General features: G+C 51.6%; 2 protein-coding genes across 5 annotated transcripts in view; one reads left to right on the top strand and one right to left on the bottom strand.

The window, feature by feature from the left end:
* The window catches only part of ZNF711 (zinc finger protein 711), a 40,654-nt gene extending 21,022 nt beyond the window's left edge, over positions 1-19,632 (top strand). For 2 of the 4 annotated variants that reach the window (XM_038748513.1, XM_038748512.1), the window contains exons 3-9: positions 3,495-4,028; positions 13,593-13,751; positions 14,302-14,448; positions 15,150-15,287; positions 16,886-16,933; positions 17,791-17,934; positions 18,363-19,632. In XM_038748513.1, coding sequence (XP_038604441.1) covers positions 3,495-4,028; positions 13,593-13,751; positions 14,302-14,448; positions 15,150-15,287; positions 16,886-16,933; positions 17,791-17,934; positions 18,363-19,540 — 2,348 coding nt within the window. In that variant the 3' untranslated portion in view covers positions 19,541-19,632. The remainder of the gene's footprint in view (positions 1-3,494; positions 4,029-13,592; positions 13,752-14,301; positions 14,449-15,149; positions 15,288-16,885; positions 16,934-17,790; positions 17,935-18,362) is intronic. The other 2 variants (XM_038748514.1, XM_038748515.1) reach the window with 2 other exon arrangements.
* Positions 19,633-26,538: 6,906 nt separating this feature from the next.
* Positions 26,539-27,328, bottom strand: part of POF1B (POF1B actin binding protein) — a 50,520-nt gene continuing 49,730 nt past the window's right edge. Inside the window, exon 15 of the mRNA XM_038748039.1 lies at positions 26,539-27,228. Within this exon, the coding sequence (XP_038603967.1) occupies positions 27,223-27,228 (6 nt within the window). The 3' untranslated portion in view covers positions 26,539-27,222. The remainder of the gene's footprint in view (positions 27,229-27,328) is intronic.

Here is a 27,328-nt window from a genome sequence, read left to right as displayed (position 1 = left end):
TCCCAGTGGCTCCAAAACATAGGTTTATCCTCTCAGTAGCTCTCCCCCACTGGCTAAGCAGTCAGTGACTTTTGGCTGAGAGCCTGGCTGGGCTGAAATCCCCAGTGTGAAGGGCAATCTGTGCCCCATTCAGGGCTCTGACGTTGGGTGTGGTGGGAATGGGAAGTGGGCTACTAGCCCGGGCCAGGGGAGCTCAAGCCCCAGATATGGTAGCTCCAGATAATAATAATAATGGCATTTATTAAGCGCTTACTATGTGCAAAGCACTGTTCTAAGCGCTGGGGGGGATACAAGGTGATCAGGTTGCCCCACTTGGGGCTCGCAGTCTTCATCCCCATTTTACAGATGAGGTAACTGAGGCCCAGAGAAGCTAAGTAACTTGCACAAAGTCACACAGCTGACAATTGGTGGAGCCGGTGACCTCTGACTCCAAAGCCCGGGCTCTTTCCACTGAGCCACGCTGCTTCCAGATCAAGTGGGCTCCCCCTTGCCCCCCGCCACCAGTGATTATTATTATTATTTTGATATTGTACTCTCCCAAGCGCTTAGTACAGTGTTCTGTGCATAGTTCAGAGAAGCGGCGTGGCTCAGTGGAAAGAGCCCGGACTTTGGAGTCAGAGGTCATGGGTTCAAACCCCGGCTCTGCCAGTTGCCAGCTGTGTGACTTTGGGCAAGTCACTTGACTTCTCTGTGCCTCAGTTCCCTCATCTGTAAAATGGGGATTAAGACTCTGAGCCCCCCCGTGGGACAACCTGATCACCTTGTAACTTCCCCAGCGCTTAGAACAGTGCTTTGCACACAGTAAGCGCTTAATAAATGCTGTCATCATTATTATAGTTAAGCACTCAATAACCACCATTGATTAATTGATTGAGGAGCAGTTCAGAGTACAAGGGGTAGTAAACTGATCCCAAGACTATCACTCTGGGGTTTTGAAAATAATAATAATAATAATAATAATAATAATGGTATTTAAGTGCGCACTATGTACCAGACACTGTGCTAAGCACTGAGGTCAATACAGGCTAATCAAGTTGCACACAGTCCACGCCCCACATGGGGTTCCCAGTCTGAGTCCCCATTTTGCAGATGAGGTAAACGAGGCCCAGAGAAGGGAAGCAGCTTGCGTAAAGTCTCCCAGCAGACAAGTGGCAGCGCCAGGATTAGAACCCAGGTCCCCTGACTTCAAGGCCCGGGCTCTTTCCCCTCGGCCACGCTGCTTCTCAAAGGTCGGCTTGCTTGGTCTGCATCTCTAGAAACCGAACTGGTGCCAGCCCGGAGGGTAGATGAGTTTAAGAGTCGCCTCCCTCGCCTCTCCTCTCGAGTCACCACCTATGCCAGTGCCCCTTTTCAAATGCCCATCGCCACGCTGTCTGACACAGAGCTTTCCAAGAGGAATGAATGGCCCGTGGGCAGTTCAGCGGGACCATCCAGCCCCTTTCTGGGCGCCCAATATGAGCCGGGTGGGCTTCACATCCCGCAGTTGGGATTGGTCACCGCCACCAGGGATGGAGCCCGGCATGGATCGCCCTTCTCCATCCCTTGAAAATTGTCCACCCCCGCGAGACCTCCTGGCAGCAGCGTGACTGACGGTGTGAAAGAGGTACTTAATAATAATAATAATGGCATCTATTAAGCGCTTACTATGTGCAAAGCACTGTTCTAAGCTCTGGGGAGGTTACAAGGTGATCAGGTTGTCCCATGGGGGGCTCACAGCCTTCACCCCCCATTTTCCAGATGAGGGAACTGAGGGCCGGAGAAGTGACTTGCCCGGAGTCACCCAGCTGACAAGTGGCAGAGCCGGGATTTGAACCTATGACCTCTGACTCCAAAGCCCGGGCTCCTTCCTCTGAGCCACGCTGCTTCTCTTGATTTGAGCTGCTCAACTGGCACGGTCCTGATCCTGCACACGCCGAGAGCCCTGTGGGGTATTCATTCATTCAGTCGTATTTATTGAGCGCTTACTGTGTGCAGAGCACTGGACTAAGCGCTTGGGAAGTCCAAGTTGGCAACATATAGAGACGGTCCCTACCCAACAGCGGGCTCACAGTCGAGAAGGGGGAGACAGACAACAAAACAAAACATATTAACAGAATAAAATAGGGGCGAGGAGAGCGGTGAGGGGAACTAGCCCATACTGGCTAATTGCCGGGCCCTTTCCTCTCTACTTATTAGAAGCAACCGTTCCAATTCGTTCCTTCTCACGTCTTCCACCCCAACCCCTCAAAAAAGGGCATTTTATTCTTTAAAGGGATGGCACACAAACGCCGACCTAGAAATTGATGCGTTGGACTGGCCCCGTGCAACTAAAATATTAGCTCTTGGAAATACATGAAAACACTGCTAGAATTGTACTGAGCACGTGGGAAAGACCAATACAACAATGAACAGTGGCAATCCCTGCCCACAGCGGGCTTACAGTCTAGAGGGACAACACCAAAGCCCCCACCGAAGCAGCTCCTTGAAGGGGTCAGGGATTCCTAGCTAGATTATGCAGACCGAAGTCTTTAAAAAACCTAGCTCACCGAGAACCCCTCTGTGCTGAGCCCACTGTTAATAATAATAATGATGACATTTGTTAAGCGCTTACTATGTGCAGAGCACTGTTCTAGGCGCTGGGGGTGGATACAAGGTGATCAAGTTGTCCCACATGGGGCTCACAGTCTTAATCCCCATTTTGCAGACGAGGGAACTGAGGCTCAGAGAAGTTAAGTGACTTGCCCAAGGTCACACAGCAGACGTGGCGGAGCCGGGATTCGAACCCATGACCTCTGACTCCAAAGCCCATGCTCTTCTCCACTGAGCCACGCTGCTCCTCTGTTGGGTTGGGACCGTCTCTATATGTTGCCAACTTGTGCTTCCCAAGCGCTTAGTACAGTGATATAATACTTATATACTGTATATATGTTTGTATGTATTTATTACTCTATTGTACTTGTACATATTTATTCTATTTATTTTATTTTGTTAATATGTTTTTTTCTCTGTCTACCCCTTCTAGACTGTGAGCCCACTGTTGGGTTGGGACCGTCTCTATATGTTGCCAACTTGTGCTTCCCAAGCGCTTAGTACAGTGATATAATACTTATATACTGTATATATGTTTGTACGTATTTATTACTCTATTGTACTTGTACATATTTATTCTATTTATTTTATTTTGTTAATACGTTTTTTTCTCTGTCTCCCCCTTCTAGACTGTGAGCCCACTGTTGGGTAGGGACCGTCTCTATATGTTGCCACCTTGTACTTCCCAAGCGCTTAGTCCAGTGCTCTGCACACAGTAAGCGCTCAATAAATGCGATGGATTGATTAGTGTTTAGTAGCACGCTGTTTGTTTAGAAAGAAAAGTCACCGTCGGAAATTGCCGGCCCCCTTGGCTAATCCGGGTCACTTTTAAAACGTTTTCCGGTCGCTCGTCACCTCTGAAGCACGCTTGAAGCGGAGGGCCCAGCGGGTCTCCCAGTAACCCCCTTTTCTAAATTTCTCCCCAGTGGCTGGCATGGCCGGGACCGCTCACATCGACGGAGACCACATAGTCGTGTCCGTCCCCGAAGCGGTGCTGGTGTCCGACGTGGTCACGGACGCCGGGATCCCGCTGGACCCCGGGCTGGCCTCCGGCGTCGTCCAGGGCCCCGACATCATCACGGAGACGGACGTCGTCACGGAAGGCGTGATGGTGCCCGAGTCCGTCCTCGAGGCCGACGTGGCCCTCGAAGGAGCCCTCGACGCCGGCCACCGCGTCCTGGCCTCGGAGCGGATCGCGGAGACGGTCGGGGTCGCCGACCGGGTGTTCGTGGCCGACCTCGTCACGGGGCCCGGCGGACACTTGGAACACATAGTGCGGGATTCCCTCTCCGGAGCGGAGTCTCCCACGATCGTCTCCGAGGAGGTTCTCGTGACGCACTCGGAGACGGACGCGGTCATTCAAGCGGCCGCCGGGCCCGGCCCCGGCCCCACGGTGACTATAAAGACCGAAGATGAGGATGACGGGAAGAGCGCTTCGGAAGACTACGTGATGATATCCCGTAAGTGGACCGCGGAGGCGGGCCCGGGAGGCTCTGGAGAGCCGTCACGGGGGGTTCAGGGAGGGAGAAGCTCCTCGGGGAACCGATTCGTCTGCCAGGGTGCGTTACGGACCCGCGTCGTCAATTTTTTGGGCGGAAAATACGGCTAGCGCAGTGTTTCCATTTCAGCTATTTCCCTCTATCTCTTCTCCACCTTCCCTACCGCTTTCAATCGGGAGTTTTTTTCCCTAATTACTGGTAATTTAGGGAACAAAAGAACTTGTGAGTATGGGCGTTTCATACAGGCAATTAGCTCATGAAACAGATAGTTTTTTTTTTTTTGGAAAGGCAGTCTTCATGATGTGGGGAAATGTTTCCCAGCTAGACTTCGGTAAGATTTTTTTTTTATTCTTATTAGATCTGCTGACTCTCTTCCCATTTAAATTTAGGGAGTGCCACCCTTTGGTAGTGTACGCCCTCCACCTGCTGTTTTCCCTGGCTTTCGGTTGATGATGCAGGGCAATCTAGCATCCATACGCGTGTGGTATGTACGTAGCTCCCTGTTTGGGTGGAAAAGAAGGCTCCCCTGTTTCTCCGAGCACGTCAGAGAGCATTCTTCCCCCCCGAAACCATCAGCGAACCCTCATGGGTCAACGAGGAAGGGGGTGCGAGGGTTTTCTCTGGTTTGCTGGGAGGGAGTGGCTGCCAAGATTCCCGTGAGGCGTTGGAGGAGTTGGAGCTGAAGGTCTTCGCTGCTTTCTAAAGAGTTCTGGGTCTCTTTCTTTGGTCGAGCAAGAGACTCAAACTGCGCCTTTGCTTTCTACGAGGGCCAACTGCATTTAAGGACAAGAGAAAGAATGGTCAATGGATGCTGCTTCTTGATGCTGCCTGGGATTGCATTTTAGTAATAATAATAATAATACTGTTTTTTGTTAAACTCTGCCTATGTGCCATGCACCGTACTGAGCGCTGGGATGGATACAGGCAAATCAGGTTGGATACAGTCCCTTGTCCCCTGTGGGGCTCACCGTCTCGCTCCCCATTTTCCAGATGAGGGAACTGAGGCCCAGAGAAGTGAAGTGACTTGCCAAAGGTCACGCGGCAGTCAAGTGGTGGAGCCGGGATTAGAACCCATAACCTTCTGGCTCCCGGGCCCGTTCTCTGTCCATTACACCATTGCAAACTTGAGAAGAAGCAGCATGGCGTAGTGGCTTGAGCACGGTCCTGGGAGTCTAATTCTGGCTCCGCCACTTGTCTACTGTGTGACCTAGGGCAAGTCACTTCATTTCTCCGCACTCCAGTTTTCTGTACAGTGGGGTTGCAGATGGTGAGCCCCACGTGAGACTGGGTTCTTGTATCTACCTCAACGTTTAGTACAGCGCCTGGCTCATAGTAAGTCCTTTAACAAACACCATTTAGAGGGGAAAGAAAAGTCACTTCTTTGGGCCTCAGTTTCCTCGACTGTAAAATGGAGTTCAATACCTATTCTCCTTCGTACTTAGATTGTGAGCCGCAGGTGGAACAGGGACCATGTCTAATCTGACTAACTAACCAACTAACTACTAACTAATCTACTCCGACTAACTAATCTACCCCATTCATTCATTCAATCAATCATATTTATTGAGCGCTTACTGTGTGCAGAGCACTGTACTAAGCGCTTGGGAAGTACAAGTTGGCAACATATAGAGACGGTCCCTACCCAGCAGCGGGCTCACAGTCTACCCCAGCGCTTTAAAAACTACAGGGAAAATAGCAAGTAGGCTTAACCCATGGAGTGATCCATAAATTCAGAAGTATATTTAAGCTTTCAAGATTTTTCAATGAAGGGTTTTTTTTTCCTCTTTGAAAGGGAATGTGAAGTTCTGCTTGTTTTTACAAGTCTTTCAGAGGGCGACCACCCTCTAAAATGGAAATGCTTCACGTTTCTTGGGTAGGTAATGGGTTGGATTTCTTTTTTCCAACCATTTCCTTTTTTTCAGCTTCCATCTCAAACTATTGCAACTAGACAAGCCGCAGATTAAACATTTATAATTGGAGCAGTCCATCGAAATAAGCTCTAGGATCTTAAGAGCGTTATTGTATTAGGCTGTTTTGATTCAAAGCACACACACACACACACACACACACACAATATAAAAATTGTACATCCTCGAGACATTTCCTCTTTGTGACAAAGCAAGAGAATGCTTTTCAAATATGTTCCTGGAACTTATGTAGAACTTTTTAGACTGTGAGCCCACTGTTGGGTAGGGACTGTCTCTATGTGATGCCAATTTGTACTTCCCAAGCGCTTAGTACAGTGCTCTGCACATAGTAAGCGCTCAATAAATACGATTGATTGATTGATTGATTATGTAATTGTGCTAATATTTCCCTAATAGCATACTTCGCTCAACTTCCCTTAAATAATACCAGAGAGTTCAAATGGGAAGGTATTTCTTTATACATATTTGAGGGGAGGGCGGAGGGGGGACACTAACAGAAATCTGGCCAGGAATTAAGTGACGCTCACGTCCTCCCCCTGGCCTGGAATGCCCTTCCTCCACACATCCGCCAAGTTAGCTCTCTTCCTCCCTTCAAAGCCCTACTGAGAGCTCACCTCCTCCAGGAGGCCTTCCCAGACTGAACCCCCTCCTTCCTTTCCCCCTCCTCCCCCTCACCATCCTCCCCGCCTTACCTCCTTCCCCTCCCCACAGCACCTATATATATGTTTATATGTTTGTACATATTTATTACTCTATTTTACTTGTACATATTTATCCTATTTTGTTAATACGTTTTGTTCTGTTGTCCGTCTCCCCTTCTAGACTGTGAACCCGCTGTTGGGTAGGGACCGTCTCTCTATGCTGCCAACTGGGACTTCCCAAGCGCTTAGTACAGTGCTCTGCACACAGTTAGCGCTCAATAAATACGATTGAATGAATGGATGAATGAAAAGTGACAGAGTACAGTCTTGCATAGCAGTGCAGTCCCCTGGCAACAGCCGGAGTAGACGGAGTGTCAGTGTCAATGGGGAAGCAGCATGGCGCAGTGGCTAGAGCGTTGGCATGAACATCAGAAGGTCCTAGTTTCTAATCCAGGCCATGCCACTGGTCTGCTATGTGGCCTTGGACAAGTCATGTCATTCTTCTGTGCCTCAACTCCCTCATCTGTAAAATGGGGATCAATAATAATAATAATGGTATTTGTTAAGTGCTTACTATGTGCCAAGCACCGTTCTAATTACTGGGGTAGATACAAGGTATTCAGGTTGTCCCACGTGGGGCTCACAGTCTTCATCCCCATTTTACAGATGAGGGAACTGAGGCACAGAGAAGTGGAATGGGTTGCCTGAAGTCACACAGCTGATAAGTGGCGGAGCTGGGATTAGAACCCATGACCTCTGGCTCCCACGCCCATGCGCTTTCCACTAGGCCTTACCGCTTCTCGTGATTAAGACTGTAAGCCCCATGTGGGACAGGGACTGTGTCCAACCCGATTTGCTTGTATCTGCCCCAGCGCTTAGTTCAGTGTCTGGCACGTTGTAAGTGTTTAACAAATACCTCAGTTATTATTATTATTATTATTATTATTATTATTATTATTTATTATTATTATTATTATTATTATCCATTAAGGAGCAATGTGGCGTAGTATATAGAGCTCGGGTCTAGGAGCCAGAAGGACCTGGGTTATAATCCTGACTCTGCCACATGTCTACCGTGTGACCTTGGGGAACTCACCTGATTTCTCTGTACCTCAGTTACCTCATCTGAACAATGGAGATTAAGACTGTGAGCCCCACATGGGACAGGGACTGCATTCCACCTGATAACCTCGTATCTACCCCAATGCTTAGAACAGTGCCTGGTGCATAATAAATGCTTAACAAATAGCATCATTATTAATGTTATCAATAATGGAACGATGAGGAGCAGGAGGATTTTTTTGCCCATTCCTATGTTTGTACTGAAGAGCATCTGTTGGACTTTCATTTTGTTTTCCTTTTTCCTCCCTTCCTTGCTTCCTGGTCAGGAGTTGACACTTCCTGGCCCTGGAGTCTTTCAAGGACTGCAGAAAAGCCACAGAGCTAAGACAGGCCCCCCAACCCCCAACATCCCTCCCACCCAGGAATTACAGAGATTTCTAAAACCTTCAAACCATGGTGTCGAACAGCTAACGCGCCCAGGCTCGGTTGTCCGCGTGGCCTCGCCAGGAAAGCCTCGTCGCCAGGCTGTGGAGGCGGCCAGAGTTGTGACGCTGCCTTTCTTGAGGCTGTTCTGCAGTGGCACTTTGGGAGGAAGTTTTTGGGTCTCTACTGTCACCCTCCTTGTCCGTCACACGGGGTTTGCGCTCCGGTTTCACTTCTTAATCCCATCCCGGGGTAGAGTACCGCACAACAGAGTCGCTAGACATGTTCTCTGTCCACAAGGAGCTTACAGTCCAGTGAATTACCTTCCTGGGGTAGAGCAAGGGACCCCCCCTTTCCGCGTCACCCCCAAGGGACCCCCCAGCACCCGTCTCCTAGGCTCTGAACCAGAAGCTCGGTAGAAGGGAGGTGGGAGGGACCTAAATGGAAGAGACATTTGAAGACCTGGGTCTCTGAACGTTTCCCTGGCTTGCTGGGCTGGCCCTGAAATCCTGCTTTTAGCTGCTGCTAGGGGAATAATCCATCAATCAGTGCTCTTTGTTGAACACTTGGAGTGTGCAGAGGCGCTGTACTAAGCGCCCGGGAACCCACTCCCACTGAGGTAGAACGCGGTTCAGTTTGTGCGGGCTTTTCTCCGATTGCTCACCAGTAAGCAGTGTGGCTGCTGGATAGAGCGAGGGCCCGGGAACCGGAAAGACGTGGGTTTTAATCCTGATCGCACCGCCTTGGGCAAGTCACTTATTAACTTCCGTGAGCCTCAGTTCCCTCATCTGTAAAATGGGGATTTAGACTGTGAGCCCTCTGTGGGACAGGGACTTTGTCCAACTTGATTAGCTTGTATACCCCAGCACCTAGAAGAGTTCCTGGCACATAGGGCTTAGCAAATACCACAATTACTATTGTTATTCGAGACTGCTGAGTGCTTCTCACGCTAGCACCCAGCCCCAGGACTGAACCCCTGAAGGCCCCTGCTCAGACCAGAAACACCATCCCATTCAGAATGAAACCTTTGGGAAAAAAAGTTTTCACCCCTGTTGATAGGGATTCTCTTAAGGGAGACCAGGGGCAGATCGCTGTGCTTAAACTCGTCGTTTGGATCAATTCTTTCGGTGGCGTGCTGCTTCGTATTTGGTGTTTTCCTCCGGGTGACAAGAATGAAATCCCTTTGAAACCCTAATGTCACCAGTTTATAACATGCGTAACAACGATAGCTCCCAAAGCTGTGGATTTGAGCCCAACAAGGCCTCGGTGACCCTGAGCTGCCAACTTGTTGCCAACTTGTACTTCCCAAGCGCTTAGTACAGTGCTCTGCACACAGTAAGCGCTCAATAAGTACGATTGAATGAATGAATGAATGAGCTGTGATGCGGTTTTCGTGCCCTCGCCCCAGCTCCGCACCGCCATTTCCTCATCTGTGAAACGGGGCCAGCCTAGTCTGAGAACTGAATCTATAGAGGGCTTTTTTTTTCTCTCCTCCACTGTGTCATTTTCAGGTTTTGATTGTTTTGAAAATATCAAGCATACCAAATGTTTCTCATTTTACTGGCTCACTGTGCAGTTTGGACAAGGGACAGTGTTGGGTGAGACAGGATTTGGGGGTAGTCGTGGCCCCTACGCGCCTTTGCTTGAATTTCCTTAGCAAACAAAGCCAACCAGATTTCACTTCCCACTTTTGAGAGAAAAGTGTCGCGGGTCACCGTGTGGGAACAAAAGCAGATCGGAGAGGTTTTGGGGTCTTGGTTACGTGGGTTTCGGGGCTCAATTTCAAACTGAGTCCTTAGTGGAAAACTAGGAAGTGATCGCTGGCCCGTAGGTTTTTCCTCCTGTTTTTGAGGAGGATAGGTTGATTTTCGTTGGTTTGCTTGCAAGGTTTCCACAGCGACGCACCTTCGGGCAGGGAAGCCCCAAAGCCTCGCCTGAAAGTTAGCGGCCCGTGCGGTCTACCCGGGCTAATGTCCGGGGTGAAGGAGACCAGAGTTGACACACCTGTAACTTTAAATATACCTTTTTTGTTTGTTTTTCAGGACTGTGATGTCCAGATCCATTGCAAATTGCCAGCTCCCGATCCATGTGGCACCCCAGTATGCACTGTGCTGGTGACCTCACCCCCACCCTGGGACTGCACTGGAGCTGGCCTCATTAGGGGTAAGGTAAACCCCCTACCCCCCCATCTTTTGCAAGAATAACCTATTGCACATTTTGCTAAAGTTTGTTGTTTTTAAATATTCTTATATTATACCCACTGGGATATAAAAGAATATTGAACTTTAGAAAACTCTGCAATACCGTAGCCCGGGCCTTACCTTACTCCTATATGTTGTTTGACTGTCCAGTAGAGTTCTGTGGTGGGTATGAGGCGGTCACCACCAGAATTGAGGCTGGGGTATCACATTAGGTTGGGAAACAGCCCTCCGCAGTGGGTCTGGACATTGCGCACCTCACAACAAGCAAAAGAGGTAAGTTTTCCGTGCGGTAAGTTCTGAGTGTCGCCCCGGGTCATTTGGGGACATTCAGGACCCGTGTCCGAAGCAGGCTCGCTCGATTCGCCTTCCCCTCCCCGGCCCCCGCTCCGTCCCTTTCCCCACTCGCCCACCTCCGTCTGCCCCTTCCCCCTCTGCTCACTTTCCAGCTGGCTTCGTGTCGGTTTCGGTCTTCAGAGGTCGAAGAAACAGATCGTGGAGGGGGGACGGGGGCGGCAGGGGGTCTCAGAGGGACCGGGCCCGAGACCCTTCCTTGCCCGATCGGGCGGCGTGGTCGTCATTAGTGCCGTCTCTGCGACTGTTCCGAGTTGGGTTCCTCTTTTATAAAGCACAGAGCTGGAAATGTATCCAGCCAAGGGCACCTCTCTCATTGGCGAGCACTCAGAATGACCGTGGGCCTTCAGAGCTCACGCCGCTCTCGCTCGTCTACCATTTCTGCCTCGCCCGACTTTTAAATATATTTTTTTTAAACCCCCTTTGGGGCCAGGCCAAAAAAGACTCGATTGGCTACGTTGATTCCACATGCTCCATCTTTCAAATTCGTCTCGAGCGGGGACAGTTCTAAGGTCCCAGAAACGCCTCATTATTGTTCAGTCTCTGGGAGATGCCAAAATGCTCATTTTGGGGGTGTGGGGTCTCTCGATAAAGAAGAAACGTCTTAATAAGTAGTCGCTCGGTCAATATTACGACCCCGAGTCTCTCGATAACTTTGTGTTTTGCTAAGGGACGTTCTCTCACTAGTGTTAGCGGAAGCTAAACCGAGAACACTTGTTTGCAGCTCTTCCCGGAGGAGATCAGATGTGAATTATCAGGAGCGAGGCCGCTCAACATTCCTTTTTAGATCAAGCATGTTTAGTGTGTATTTGCATTGATGGCATTTATGATTTTGTAATTATTAGTGCCCTTTCAGAATTCTCGTAGTTTTATGTTCTACGCTTTGGGGGTTGGAAAACCTTTTGGTGTATTGGGCCTGATTTTCCACTCCGCTCCTCAGGGCCTTCTTGGTAGACTGCCCGAGGTCTCTTCCCCGGCTTTTACCCAAGTTCTGGATATGATGAGGAAGTTGAAGATTAATCTCAGTGTGACTGATCATATATTCATACAGCCTGATCCATAGAGCTCCCTCTGAATTGACCAATTGACCGTACAGCCATTCTCAGAATTTCCAAGCGAAAGGAGGTCGAGAGCTTGGAAAGATTGGATCTCCCCTTACCTGCCGATTTCCTATAGTCCGCTCCCACTCCCACATGCCTTTTTCATTTAAAACTCAGGCAGATCTTTTTTTTTTCCTTCTCACCTCAGCAGTTATATTTAAAGCCTCTATAGCAGGGAGGAAAAAATGAAACAAAAAGATACCAAATGATTTTAAGTGTGCTTTTAAGTATATTTAGCTTCTCGTACTTCTGTTTTTCTTATCTCCCCCCATATTTCCTAAGTTTTCAGTTTGCAATGACTTTCATTAATCTCATGATTTTAATTACAAGTGCTTCGCTGTCTTGTACATATTTAGTTCTGTTTTCAGTAGTTCCAGCATTGTTCTGACACCTCAAGGGCTTCTGAGTTTCACGTTTCATCAGTGGCACCCCCCAAAAACTGCTGCTGCTTAGCAGGTGTCATCAGATGGCACCCGGAGTAGATAATCTACAGAAGTATTTATACAGTGACCGGCTGTTTTGTCATCTCCCATCCTCCCCAATCTGGAAAATTTTATTCCCGAATGAGGGTGTGTGGGTGCGTGTGTGGAAGCGGGAACATGTGTGGGAAACATATCTTGATTTGGACTCTTCCACGTTTTGAAGGGTGTGAAAATTCAGGGGGCCTTATGGGGCAAAGACTCATCACAACGTGGAGCGCATTTAGTGCTTTTCACACTACTGTTCCTAGTGATCCACCCCCTAGTTCATTCATTCATTCAATTGTATTTATTGAGCGCTTACTGTGTGCAGAGCACTGTACTAAGTGCTTGGGAAGTACAAGTTGGCAACATATAGAGACGGTCCCTACCCAACAACGGGCTCACAGTCTGGAAGGAAGAGACAGACGACGAAACAAAACATGTAGACAGGTGTCAAGTCGTAGTTCAGAACTCCCAGGCCTTTCAAAATAGGGGCAAATTGCAACCCTCCTCAAATTCTGTTTTTTAGACTTGAAAAATGTCCAATAGCAACTAGATATCTTGATATTTCATGCTATAGATTTTGTGACTTTCCATTCTCGAACGTGGTCCTCCACCAGAGCCCAGTTGCTGAATCTCTTACAGACGCACGCACCTACCCAGCATTTCCTCTCTTTCAGCTTGAACCTATCACTCTTCGCAGTAAATGGTCATAAAATTGGGGTTTTAGATTTTCCTGCGGCCCTCTTGGATACAGTTCATCCAAATAACGTCATTGTAGTGCAATTACCAGATGAAGCTTCTCAAACCCATATGAGTAGTACATTTCTGATATTGTCACTTATGACAATGTGGACTCTCTCACTTTATTCTGTAGAGATCAGGAATGCATTAGTGTGTCACTATGCCAGAATGTAAGATTGTAAGTCAGGTATTTGACAATCTGTGTTTTTCTGAGTTTGATGGTGACTCTAATTTGACTTGACTATCACAATTTTGAAACCACATAGATTTCTGCCTTTAAATGCCTCAGCTATTTCACACGAATTAGCATACCTCTATTTTCTAGTTTTTGGAGTGCTCTTAGGCGGATAGTATGTAAATGGTCAACTTTTTTTCATTTTGAATGGTGACATTTTACGTAAAATCCTGCAGTGAATGAAAGGTCAAGGTGACGTCTGCCTCCTAGTCTGTTTTTAGAATAACTCTGCGGTTACCGGACGTTTCGTGCAAAAACAGAAACCCTTAGATAAGAAGCTCATTTTTTTGGTTTCCCCATTCTAATTCTGCCCTAATGAGCCCAGTAGTATTCAGCTGGGCTCCTTGAACTCACGCCCATTCCTTTCTTATCTTCGCAGTGGATGACGTTGGGGAGAAACTAGACCATATTGGAAGCACACCGTTAAAAATCAGCACTGAGGTTTCACCCGACAACGTGTCTAAAGAAGACGGTTTTGGTTCGGAAGTAATTAAAGTGTATATATTTAAAGCTGAAGCGGAAGATGATGTGGAAATAGGTACAAGCCCTGAGCTTTCATTTCCCTTTGGGCCTTAGTGGTTTAAATAAAATGGTTGAACTGCGGTCGCCGGTCTGTTTGATAGCCAAAATCCCTGTGGGGTTTTGCATTCGGCTACTGGGAAGCAGGCAGGCTAGCTCAGGGACACCTTTGGGGTGGGTACGATGGGCAGGAATTCTTCAAGCGCTTAGTACAGTGCTCTGCACAGAGTAAGCGCTCAATAAGTACGAATGAATGAATCCTGTTGAGCAGAAAAATAAGCAGTTGGGCTTGTGCCCCGGTCCCCAGCCTTTAATTTCCGACCATGTTTGTCAGGCATCAGGTTAGTGGGGTGGTTTTATTTTGGTGGGGGCGTGCAGAGGGGGAGTCAGGGTACAACTTTCAGAGCCCATGGGCATTTACAGCTGGCCCGATGACATGGAGAAGGGGATGGGGCCAGCGGGGTTTCATGGTATTCGTCTTATTTCTGAAAGAAAGCACGTGATCGTAGCCCAGTCGCCGTGTGGTGAGCCGCCCCTCCTTTGGATTTTAATCCCCGTCTCTCTTCGAGGTGGCACAGAGATCGTCACGGAGAGCGACTTCCACAACGGACACTCTGTGGCCGGAGTGATCGAACAGGGAGGCGTAGGCCGAGTGCAGCGAGAGAAGATGGTTTACATGGCCGTGAAAGACACCTCTCAGGAAGATGAAGATATCAGTAAGAATCAAAGTTTACAAAAGTTAGCGCCGCAAAATTGTCCGGGGCTGCCGGTACGTTCTGAGAGGTTGCAGAAGCTGCCCCCGCCTTCCCCCAAAAGATGTCAAGCTGAGGCTTTCGTGTGGTGGAGGGTTCCCCCCCGTTGGCCTCGGGCTGGATCCGGGAGGAGAGCCAAGAGTCGGAGTCCATTTGCTCACTCCTTGGGTGTAATTTTGCCGACGGCTTGTGAAAAAGTCAGTCGGCTTCCAAAAGTGCGGTGCTGAAATCGACGGTCGCTTACGCACAGGACGAGGCCCCTTAAAAATCAGTGAAGCTTTGTGGGCAGTGCGTGGGTCAGAGTAAATACGAGAAGTAAAGGAGGAAGGACACTGAGGGAAATGTCCGGGGGGGCAGCGGATGGGAAGGAAGGAGAGTCAGAGTGGGCAGGGAGGGAGGTGGGCACAGAGAGAAAGGCCCTCGAGAAGCCGGGAACTCCGACCCCTTCCCTCGTTGCCATTTCCTCGTCCCCAGGCCTCCCGCCGCCCCTTGGGCCCCAAGATCTTCCTGGCATCCACCCTGCCTCTGCTGGCGAGCGATTGGTCAGATATGTCCACTCCGTGTCCAGAAAGATGGACACGTCACGTTGTCTTATGAAAGTCTCTGCCCTTTCGACCCTCTGCTTCTCAGTAAGCTTTTTAAAGCCCATGTTTCCCCAAATCCAGGTTGCGCGGAAATAGCCGACGAAGTTTACATGGAAGTTATTGTCGGCGAAGAGGAAGCCCCTTCTCTCCCCGACCCCCAGCTCGAAGACACTGGTGTGAATAAAACGTTTGTCCCCGTCGCCTGGGCTGCGGCGTATGGTAGGACACTTATGGAAGACGTACGTGGAGCGGGCACGGCTGGGTTGGTAGCCGCCCAGGGCAGAGCTAAGGGTCGCCTTGGTGATGGTACTGCTCCCCCCGCGCCCCCCGAGAGCCGGTTGGAAGTCCACCTTCCGTATTTGGCCTGTGTGGGAGATGGGTTTTTGTTCCAGCGTGATGTCCTGGGTCATTCAGGGGGTGACTTTTTAAAGTTCCCCCTCCTTTTTCACTTGGAACACAGAGTAGCCCTGATGGTGATGCTCAAACTGCCTGCCTGCCTAATGCTGGGGACCTTCAAACGGGAGATGGTTTTCTGTCCCACCCTGCGTTAGTGTCCGGTTACCCATCCACCCGTTGCACGTGTCGTCCGTTCAGCCCGCCCCGGGACGCAGGTTGGCACGTCGAGGAGCCCCAGGTTGCGGTACTTAATTGTGGGATCACCTCATCACGCCGCGTCCAGACCGGCCAGGGGAGTCAGAAGAAGGTGCCCTGACTCTGCCTCTGGGTTCCAGCCAAAACGCAAAGCAACCCCAGGCGTTCTGGCAGGGCCTTGCGTGGGCGGGATTCCGATCACCCCCGGCCGTTTCTGGAGGAGAGCCGACCCCCTTGAATTCGGAGAGTGGTTAAGTACAGATGCGAACAGGATCCAGTGTTCTAGGGTAGCAATTCTCTTCCAAGGGGATGCTTCCTTTTTCCATTGACCAATAGTGCTACTACACCCCGTTCTGCCCCTAGGTGTGTTTTCACCACGGGTTTTGGTCAGAGCCCTGTTGGGAAACTGGGAAACGTTTTCTGACAATACGAGCTTGATTGAATACAACACGTCGTGGTGTCGGACGGAGCCGCTTCTGTACGCATGGGCAACTTTTCCTTAATGGGGGATCCTGGGGGAACCCACTGGCAGATCAGGAAAGGGAGGAAGTCTCGGCCTCCGTCTCTCTCTTTCTCTCTTTGAACCTCTGTCTCTTTCAGGGTCCATCTCTCGCTCTCTTTTTACCAGCCCTAACAATGACAAGATGGACTCTTGGGGAAAATAAGAACTATTGGTCTATTTTCTCTCCATTTCAGTCATTTTTCACATCCGTAAGAAGGTTGCTGGGGAAATTTTGGTGAGGGTTAGGGTGGGAGTGGGCGTGGGGTCCATTCGAGGAGTCTCCCTAACCCCTACAATGCCCTGCCTTGCCCCAACCTTCAGATCTAGGCGGCAGGCTCGTCTTTAAGAAGCAAGGGAGGCTGAGTCTCCTCTGAGGCTAACAGGTGGCTTCCTTGGTGTCGGGAAGTCCGTCTCATTATAGTTCGGATTTTTCTCATCCGCGGGGAAGGGGACCTGGGTTTCGGGTCTCTCGGGGTTAGGCACCCTAACCCTGTGGAATCATTACGGGTGTCAGCTTTGAGGAACGATGAGAAGAGCCTCATTTTTTGCTGGGCGAGATGGGGTTCCGGAAACGGAGGCAGTGAATGAACGCTGGAAATCCAGGCTGGGGGCGGAGTGCAGGCTCCTCAGTGGGGATGGTTGAGCCAACAGCCGAGGAGTCTTTCCCCGCCCTCAGCGTGGCCCAGCGGGCTTGCTGTTTGTGAATTAAGTCTCCTTTTTTTAGGAGACGAAAGAAGACTTCCCAGAAGATATGAAGATTGTCAAGCATCAGGTGAGGGCATTACTTGTTCGTGGCATCTGTAGCGAGGCAGAGCCCGGTCCGGAGCTTAGAAAGGTGCTCGAAAACATGCCCGCTTCTGTGCCCTGGTGAGTCGGAAGCCCAGAGAGGCGCGGGCGTCCGCCGCCGTCATCGGAGGCAGGAAGCTACCAATCCCCGGGCGTGGGGGGCTTCGTCCCTTGTAACGTTAGACTCGTTCCTCCTCTTCGATCTTCGGGGACGGGGCCGCCCTGGGTTTATCCAAAGGGCGAGACGAATCCGTGGGACTTTGTACAAACTTGGAGGGAAATAAAAGATGGCAGCGTCACGGGATAGGCAGCGGGTCCGATTGTCCCTGGAAAGGAACCTCCTCCGATGAGGAGACGAGGCAGACTCGGTCGGAACCACAGTTGCTCCTTTTCAGTCTTCTGCGCACCGTTGGGTCCCGATGGCACTTTCCCCTTGAACTCTATTTGTTTTCCGAGGCCCGGCGTCCTCCAGGGAAGCCGTTCAGACGGTGGTGCCCCTCCCTGGGAGACAGGGCCAGATTCTCTGTTTTCAATTTCAGCAGAGATCTGTGACACCCGTTAGACGTAGTTAGGGTTAGCTCATGTCCGTCCCAGGGAAGTGATCGATCACATTTATTAGAAGCAGGTGGAGTATGTACACGTGTGCTGCTTGGGTGTGTCTGTTTGGTGTCTGTTTGAATGTCCTTATTTTGTGGAAGTTTTCAAAAGGGCAACTTGGTGCTATGCCATCTCCAGGAAAACGTCTAGCCAAAACGAGGGGGAAAAAGAAAAAGGAAAAAAAAAAAAAGCAAAGAGGAAAGGAAATTCCATATATGCAGTTTAATGGTGTCTCAATTCTTTCAGGAAATAATTTGGACACGAGATTAGAAAACAAAAATGGTACGGCAGCGCAGTACCTTCAAATTTGTGATAGCATTAACACGAATAGAGCTCTTAAACAAAAAGCCAAGAAGAGGAGAAGGGGAGAAGCGAGGCAGTGGCAAACAGGTAAAAACCCTTTGCGTTCCGAAGTTGGTACCCGACGTGAGACGATGCCGCTTTTCTGGGACCGCACGGAAGACCGAGGTTATGGAGTCAAGTCATACTACCAACGTGCCCATTTGTGTATGATTTCGGCGGTTGCTTTCTTTCAAGTGTGTGACTGATATTTTGCGTGGCATCGCGCTTGTCTGCACTCGGGCGGGGGCGGGGATTTCAGGCGGGCGACGGCCCCCCGCGTCGGCGGCGGGTGCCCCCGGGGTCTGTGTCGTCCAGGGTGGCACCCCTCCCCTCGTTGCAACCCGTCGGCTTCCAGGCCGAGAACCTCGCGCCCCTCCGCCCCTCCCCACGGGTCCCTCGCAGGCCGGCCGCCCCACGGCTCCCTTCGTGTGGTGACTCCCCCCCGGCCTCTCTCCTTTTGTGTCTCCGTGATCCAGCCGTGATCATCGGGCCCGACGGGCAGCCCCTGACGGTGTACCCGTGCCACATCTGCGGGAAGAAGTTCAAGTCGCGCGGGTTCCTGAAGAGGCACATGAAGAACCACCCGGACCACCTGGTGAAGAAGAAGTACCAGTGCACGGACTGCGACTTCACCACCAACAAGAAGGTGAGCTTCCACGACCACCTGGAGGGCCACAAGCTGATGAGCAAGGCAGACAAGGCGCCCGAGCTGTCGGAGTACACGCGGCGCTACCGGGAGGCCAGCCCCCTGAGCTCCAACAAGCTGATCCTGCGGGACAAGGAGCCCCGGCCGCACAAGTGCCGGTACTGCGAGTACGAGACGGCCGAGCAGGGCCTGCTGAACCGGCACCTGCTTGCCGTCCACAGCAAGAACTTCCCCCACGTGTGCGTGGAGTGCGGCAAGGGCTTCCGCCACCCGTCGGAGCTGAAGAAGCACATGCGGACCCACACGGGCGAGAAGCCCTACCCGTGCCCGCACTGCGTCTTCCGCTGCGCCGACCAGTCCAACCTGAAGACGCACATCAGGAGCCGGCACGGTGCCGCCCTGCCCTTCAAGTGCGAGCACTGCCCGCAGGCGTTCGGCGACGAGCGGGAGCTGCGGCAGCACGCGGAGCTCTTCCAGGGCCACAAGGCTCACCGCTGCCCGCACTGCGACCACAAGAGCACCAACTCCAGCGACCTGAAGCGGCACGTCATCTCCGTGCACACCAAGGACTTCCCCCACAAGTGCGAGGTGTGTGACAAGGGCTTCCACCGGCCCTCGGAGCTGAAGAAGCACGGCGAGAGCCACAGGGGGAAGCGGGTCCACCAGTGTCGGCACTGCGACCTGAAGACGGCCGACCCGTTCCTCCTCAGCGGCCACATCCTGTCCGTCCACACCAAGGACCCGCCGTTGAAGTGCAGGCGCTGCCGGAGGGGGTTCCGGCAGTCGCCGGACCTGAAGAAGCACACGAAGGGCCACGGCGGGCGGAAGGTCTACCAGTGCCAGTACTGTGACTACAGCACCACGGACGCCTCCGGCTTCAAGCGCCACGTCATCTCCATACACACCAAAGACTACCCGCACCGCTGCGACTACTGCAAAAAGGGATTCCGGCGGCCGTCGGAGAAAAACCAGCACGTAATGAGGCACCACAAGGAGGCCGTCGCCTGAGGAGGGAAGCCCGGGAACTGTTGCTCCCGGTGTCGGAGCTCGATAGCCGATCGTCCTTCGTATCGCGAGTCTTCTAAGTATTAGCGGGGCCGGGGAGGGGGCGGCGGGCAGGGGATCTCAGGGCCCCGGGACGGCCGCTTCCGAACCCGAGGGGAGGGGGATCCGGGGCCGGGGCCGGGAGGGAGAGGGGGCCCGCCTCCCGGCCGTCGGGAAAAAGTAGCCGACCGTCCGATCCGGAGCGTCGTGCGCGTAGGTCTCGGCGACCGGCGGGGGACGGGAAGGGGCGGGGGGCCGGTCGGTCGGAGGCAGAGCTCGCTTCCGCGGGGCGGGGGACGCGGGGACGCTTCTGCCGGGGCGGCCGGGGGTTACTTTTTTTATGCAATTTTAGGGGCCGGGGGGGGGTGAGCGAGGGGGGCGGGGAGGGGAGCCCGGGGGGCGCGGGGCGGGGAGGGGGTGCACCCAGGGTCAGCTGGTCATCCCTCACGTAGTCGTCGTGGGGCTCTTCCGTCGTGCCCGGGCGGCCAACTCCGGGGACGATCAGCGGTTTTAAGCGTCCGCCCGTTTTCGGAAGCATTTCACGGGGCAACTTTTTTAGGTTCCGGCGATCCTTTTTAAAGCTGTGTTTCAGAGCTGCTAACCCATTTTAATTCAGGATTGAATGTCCGACGCGGAGCATTGCGTTACGAGGTCAGAGGTGATGTCCCCGTGCTGGGGTGATCTGTGGGCGTGTGTGTGTGAGAGAGAGAGAGTGTGCGTGCGGATGTGTGTATTCCCCCTTGGGACCGATGTTACACTTGGATATTGTTCATTTATGGCACATACGACGAAAGTACTTCGGGGTCTTATCGAATGTGACTGGTCCTTCTTGGGTTGTGGGTTTTTTTTTGTTGTTGTTTTTGTTTCGCTGTTGGGTTTTTTTGTTCGTTTGTTTTTTTTTTTTTAAGAAAACGGATTCGGTAGTAATGGTGCTGCACGTTAGCCCTGTCTTTTCTACTTCGAGATCTTCTCTGAGAGCAAAAAGACGATTAATACAGTAGTTTTCTTAAGTTACAGCGGCTCAGCGGGGCGGTCGAAGCAGGGGCGTTCAACCCAGCCCCTCCCTCCCCCCGCCGCGGCGCCAAACGGCACCCCGTCTCTACGGTAACCCCAGACGTGTGCGCCTCGGGGTCTAAGGCAGTGTGTGTCTGCCGTGTTTAACCCCGAATGGCGTGTTGCCCACGGAGCTCCGAGCTGGGTCTTCAGTTTACAGTATATACATTGGAAATATGCATCCCTTCCCCCCCAGTGCTTTGTGTTAGCATGCTGCGAGAGTCCAAATGGCGCTTAGTATAACCAGCTGGTCTAGGGCTATTTAATGGAAAAAAAAAAAAACCCCGTCCGTCAGTGTGATGCATATGACGCGTCCTTTTTTTCTACTTTTTTATTTTGAGTTGCTTCGTGTCCGCACCCAGCTGTTCCCACGGGTGTCAAAACACCAAGCAGAAGTGTAGCCTTCCCTCATGCTCTCTGGTGGCTTTGTGTTTCCGCCAAAGTTCACCTTTTGGTTTTTCGCACCGGGTGAGAATCAGTTCCTTGAGAAGAAAACTCTTTACTATCTCTAAACTTCAGAGTGTCCAACTTGGGAGATCTCTTAGGAAAAGCGACTTGTGTGTTATGTGGCTGTAAATGATGTACACGCTGTAAAATAAGATTGTCACTGTTCCGTGGGGGTCGTCATTTCGAAGTGTGTCACTCACCGTAATGAGCATACAATAAAAAGCATCTCTTGCACTCCAATGCCCGGTGGGATCTTTCCCTCGAAGCGGACTCCGGCGGGACCGCGGTCCCGGGTGGTTTTCGTAAAAAAAAATTGCAGCAGGGGCGAGGGCCGGGGATGGGGACGCGCAAACCGGGACCTCTGAAGCGGCTGCTCGGAAACGGGTTGGATGTTCTCGGTTCCCGGGAGGAGGTTCTGGTCCGAAAACAGAAACCCCGACGCTCAGCTGGAAATATAATAATAAGAATTATAGTCTTTGTTAAGCGCTTACTCCGTGTCAGGTGCCGTTCAACTGGAAGTATTCGTCAGAGCGAGAGACGCCTCCGCCCTACGACCCGCAGACCCTCGGTTCTCCCGAGTCGCGGGGCCGTGGTCCCGGCCGTTGAGGAGGACTCAGGAGACGGTGCCCACGCCTTGGCCCGTTCCACGCGCATGCTTCCGCCTCTGACCGTGCGTCACGTTCCAGCTGAGCACGTGTGGGTGGTCACAAAGGGCGTCCTGCTCCCGCGGCAGCGCTTCAGGCCAACCGCGGCCTGAAAACGTGTGTTCTGGAGGACCTCGGCCCCTCCCTACCGACAGAGGAACCCGTCTCACCCCGGCTCTTGAGAATAACCATTTATGGGTTTGTGGTAGTAATTAGATTTTGCAGCCCTCAAACAGAATGCCGGCCCTGCCTCCGCCACTTCGTTATAATTCCTTTTAGTTGCGTGTGTCTGTGGTCCCCAAACATTTGTAGCAGGAAAACATCTTGAACACCATTACTTAGATCTGTGGCCCTGATGTCCTCTCCCAGGCGTGCTTATATTTCTTCCCCTGTTTTCAGCAGCTCTTTAAGACGCCCAGTTGGTTTCAGGAGTTGCTCTGACTCGGTCGGCATTCTCCGAATTTGGATGAGGTGCCCGCAGTCTCCCCGGGAGCCCTTCCGGGTGCCCCGGACTGGCCTCTCCATACGGCTCGAGGCCTTCTTAGCCGACACGCAGGCTGAGCAGCAACAGGTCAGTATCCCCCGCACGGCTCCCGTGATCCTCAGATCCCCAGAGGCTCCTAGCGGGGCAGCGGAAGGTCCGGACCACCCTCAGAAGGCGTGACCCCCCCCAAAGCACCACCCCCGGGCTCCAGCTCACCCCCATCGACGTCCCCTTTGGTCCAGACCCGGCCTGAGCCCACCGGCCTTGGGAAGTCCCCTACCCCCACCTCCAAACTCCATTAATCAAGCAAGCAGACAGCCAAGCAAAGAAGAGGGGAGCCTGGACCCTCCTTTCTTCCCCTCCCTACTTCACAAGTGCATTCAGATTAGAGGAGGAGAGCTCCCAGGCACCTGCCAACAGGATCCAAAAGCACTGTGGCTCCGTGGAAAGAGCATGCGCTTCGGAGTCAGAGGTCATGGGTTCAAATCCCAGCTGTGTGACTCTGGGCAAGTCACTTCAGTTCTCTGTGCCTCAGTTCCCTCATCTGTAAAATGGGGATTGACTGTGAGCCCCACATGGAACAACCCGATCACCTTGTAACCTCCCCAGCACTTAGAACAGTGCTTTGCACATAGTAAGCGCTTAACAAATGCCATCATTATTATTATTATTATTATCCTTTCCCCAGGGGTTCGGTCCAGTTGTGGGGACGGGGGGTAGGTGTCAGCCCACCTACATCCCAGCTCCTCATTCAGTCATATTTATTGAGCACTTACTGTGTGCAGAGCACTGTACTAAGCGCTTGGGAAGTATAAGCTGGCAACATATAGAGACATTCCCTACCCAACAACGGGCTCACACTCTAGAAGACGGGCTCACAGAAGATAACTTAGAGGTCATCCGGCGCCGTCACATTCAGCCTCGCTCCCAAGCCGGGGTGATGGGCAGCCCAGTTGGGCCCGGCCCTTGGGCTCGGAAGCTAATGCCACCAGGTTGGCCCGCGTCGGAGACGGGGATGCCGTTTTCACCTCGCCTGAGAGCCCCGTCGTTCCATCGCGTCGATCCACTCGAATGTCCTGTCCTTTCCATCCCACAGGCTCGTCTCGAAGCGGCCTCTCTCTGCGTTCCCACAGCGGCCACCTCCGCGCTCGCCATTCCCGTCGGAGGCGGGCCCACCCCTCGTGACCTGCTTCCCACAGCCTCGACTCACATCAACGTGCGTGTCAACGTATGTAACCCGTTCCCGGGTGCGGTTGAGTCTTTCCTTGCCCGCCTGCCCCAGAGAGGATGATTTTGACCCGTGATGCTTTAAAGAATAGTGATGGTATTAAGCGTTGAGCTGAGCACTCTGCTCAGCGCCGGGACGAATACGGGATAATCAGAACGGCACAGTCCCCTCCCTCAAGGGGCTCGGAACCTGAGGGAGAGAGACCAGGTCTTTCGTCCTCATATAACAGATGTGGGAACTGAGGTACGGAGGGGGTTAAGTGACTTCTTGGGTCACACAACAAGAAGGGACAAGAACCTGGCTGCCCGGAGCACAGGTTCAAGCTCTTCCCGCATCTTTGGGCAGGGAACGTGTCTGTTTATTGTCTGGTTGGACTCTCCTAAGCGCTTAGTACAGTGCTCTGCGCACAGGAAGCGCTCCATAAATACCATTGAATGAATGAATGAAGTTAGGCACAGAACAGAAGTGCCTAAAAATATAGAAGTGGTGAGGGTTGCAGGGACAGAGGGGCACAAGAGGAGAGGAATGGTCCTAGGAAGGGGAGAAAAACTGTTGCTGTTATTGTATTATTGTGATCGTTAGGCTCAACTCTTAGCCAGTGCTAGTGCTTTCCTTAAGAAAACGCCAACCTTGGGGGTTGGAAGATTAGTGAGGCTTAGCCATTCCTCAGATGTAACGATATTTACTTTCTCGTGGAAATCAGTTCCCTGGGGGATCGCTGAGTGGACTCTGCATCGCCACCCCTACACACCCCTGCCAGAGACCACGTGTGCACTGCTTTAAGATAATTTTATTGTGGAATTCTGAAATCGGTACATTACTTCCCCCAAACACTTAAAAAATAATAATAATGATGATGATGATGATGGCATTTGTTAAGCGCTTACTATGTGCAAAGCACTGTTCTAAGCACTGGAAAGATGTTATCTTCCAGCAAATGTTACAGGGCTTGCTTCAGCATACAGTTCCCCCCGCAGACAGTCTGTGGGCAACGTGAGAAACATCCCCTTAGACAAGAAGGACTCTGAAAGAAAGGAAAAAGCATCCAGCTGCCGTGGAGTATCTTAGTTTTGGAAAGGGGCAAGAGTCGGCCCCAGTTGGGCTTTCATTAGCCAAGTGGGCCAGTGTGCGATGGAGACTCTGATTTCACATGACCCGTTCAAGGTTGTGGAGACAAGAATTTTTCAGCCCCCTTCATTTCTGTCAGAACTCAAGTTGGGCAACAGATGGATTTGAATACGTTTTAAGGGACCGATTTGGGATTCTTTGTGGAAATCGGTTATCGGCATTTACAGAACACCGTACCGTGGGCCTGGGAGAATCTGGTCAAAGTAGAAAACCTGACCCCAGCCATGACTCGGATCTAAAACTGAGGCACACTGCTTCCCTTCCCCCCATAAATGCACTTTTTCCACAAAGTGGTCATGGTCCTTGGGGAACATTCGGCTTAACATTCTGATTCCATATGTCCAAGACTGAACTCCTTATCTTCCCTCCCAAACCCTGCCCTCTCCCTGACTTTCCCATCGCTGTAGACAGCACTACCATCCTTCCTGTCTCACAAGCCCGCAACCTTGGTGTCATCCTTGACTCTGCTCTCTCGTTCACCCCTCACATCCAATCCGTCACCAAAATCTGCAGGTCTCACCTACGCAACATCACCAAGATCCGCCCTTTCCTCTCCATTCATTCATTCATTAATTCAGTCGTATTTATTGAGCGCTTACTGTGTGCAGAGCACTGTACTAAGTGCTTGGGAAGTACAAGTTGGCAACATATAGAGACGGTCCCTACCCAACAACGGGCTCATAGCCTGGAAGGGGAAATTGCTGCATCCAAACCGCTACCCTGCTGGTTCAATCTCATCCTATCCTGACTGGATGACTGCATCAGCCTCCCCTCTGATCTCCCATCCTCCTGTCTCTCCCCACTTCAGTCCATACTAAATGCTGCTGCCCGGATCATCTTTGTGCAGAAACTCTCTGGGCTTGTTACTCCCCTCCTCAAAAATCTCCAGTACGCATCAGGCAAAAACTCCTCACTTTCGGCTTCAAGACTGTCCATCACCTCGCCCCCTCCTACCTCACCTCCCTTCTTTCCTTCTCCATCCCAGCCCGCACCCTTCGCTCCTCTGCTGCTGCTCACCTCCTCACTGGGCCTCGTTCTCTCCTGTCCCACCGTCGACCCCCGGCCCACATCCTCCCCCTGGCCTGGAATGCCCTCCCTCCGCACATCCGCCAAGCTCGCTCTCTTCCTCCCTTCAAAGCCCTACTGAGAGCTCACCTTCTTCAGGGGGCCTTCCCAGACTGATCCCCCTCCTTCCTCTCCCCCTCCCCATCCCCCCACCCTACCTCTTTCCCTTCCCCACAGCACCTGTATATATGTTTGTACAGATTTATTACTCTATTTTACGTGTACATATTTACTATTCTATTTTATTTTGTTAATGATGTGCATCTAGCTTTACTTCTATTTATTCTGATGACTTGACACCTGTTCATGTTTTGTTTTCTGTCTCCCCCTTCTAGACTGTGAGCCCGTTGTCGGGTAGGGACCGTCTCTATATGTTGCCAACTTGTACTTCCCAAGCGCTTCGTACAGTGCGCTGCACACAGTAAGCGCTCAATAAATACGATTGAATGAATGAATTCAGAGCAATGCGAATCTGACTCGGTAGCCATTCGTTCTAATCAGAAGCCTATTTTGACAAACAAGGAAAATGAAACTGCAAGGGCCGCTCTCCTCGGTCACTGGAAGGTTTCAGCTTCAACAAAAGATGAATTACCTTCCAGTTTGAGCAGGAGAGGGCAACTCTGGCCTCAGCTTAGCTCAGGTCTGAGCCAAGTGCAGAGCTTACCACTTTAAAGATGAAAGCGGGATACTTTTGAGCCTATTAAATGGTTTCAAGGTGTTCTTCCCCAAATGCTTGGTACAATGTCAGAAATAGGCCTTTTCCCGTGCAGTCCATTTTCCTACAGTGGGGGAAGTCTGAAGAGAGTTGCGTTATGAGAAATGGGTTCTAGTTCTCTCGTGCCGTGTGGGAGGAACGTTTTCCACTTCCCATAACAGCGCTCGATCCAAAAACACCCATGTTAGGAGCACTGACTAGATCAACAGTTTTTTAATTGATTGGAGGGTTTGTTTGTTTTTTCCCCTTGAAGAGGGCATCACCCTGTTACGTAGTGTGGGGAACAGTAAGGGGAAGGACTTGCTACAGTCTGTCACCAGAAACTCCTACAGTTTACAGCTAGGGCCAGCTTTCTACAGCCTAATATTGTGTATTTATTTTTACAAGGTTCCTTTATGAGGCATTAAACCACTATCCTATTCGTCTGCTAAATAATATAGTCCACCATTGCCCGCTAAGCCCAAGCAGAAGCGTGATTAAACACGTGAGTAGGTGATACATTAATCCCTTCCTTCCATCCCAAGGCTTGATGCGTGGGAAAGAAACCTACATAAATCGGTTTCTTTTTTTTTCTCCGAAGGCTTCCCCTCTCCCAAGCGGTCTAAAGAAATGGTGATTAGAATGGGTGCAGGAGTTCTTAAAGGGCCAGAGTCCCCGCCGCCCAGGAAATCCTGTGAAGGAATCAGCGGCCGCAGCTATCCCAATTTCGGGAAGCTTCCTGGACCACCGCTGACCGGCCCCGCTCACGGAGGAAGCTGGGAGTGAACGGTTGGGCGGCTGGAGGCCGTGGAAGCGGCCGGAATATTAGCAGATGGGGAAAGAGGAAGAGGCGGGCCGACGGTGCAGTTGTTTGGACGGGAACTTCTCTGGGCAGTGGGGTCTTCACGGCTGTAAGAGACAAGCAGGGGAAGGCTTTGAGGAACGTGAGAAAACTCACCACGTTTGAACACCTCTCAATCAACGGAACCGTGGAAAACCTCAGGGTCTC

This window comes from Tachyglossus aculeatus, chromosome 6, assembly GCF_015852505.1.
Source record: "Tachyglossus aculeatus isolate mTacAcu1 chromosome 6, mTacAcu1.pri, whole genome shotgun sequence".
Lineage (NCBI taxonomy): Eukaryota > Metazoa > Chordata > Mammalia > Monotremata > Tachyglossidae > Tachyglossus > Tachyglossus aculeatus.
This window is presented reverse-complemented; position numbering and strand designations above follow the sequence as displayed.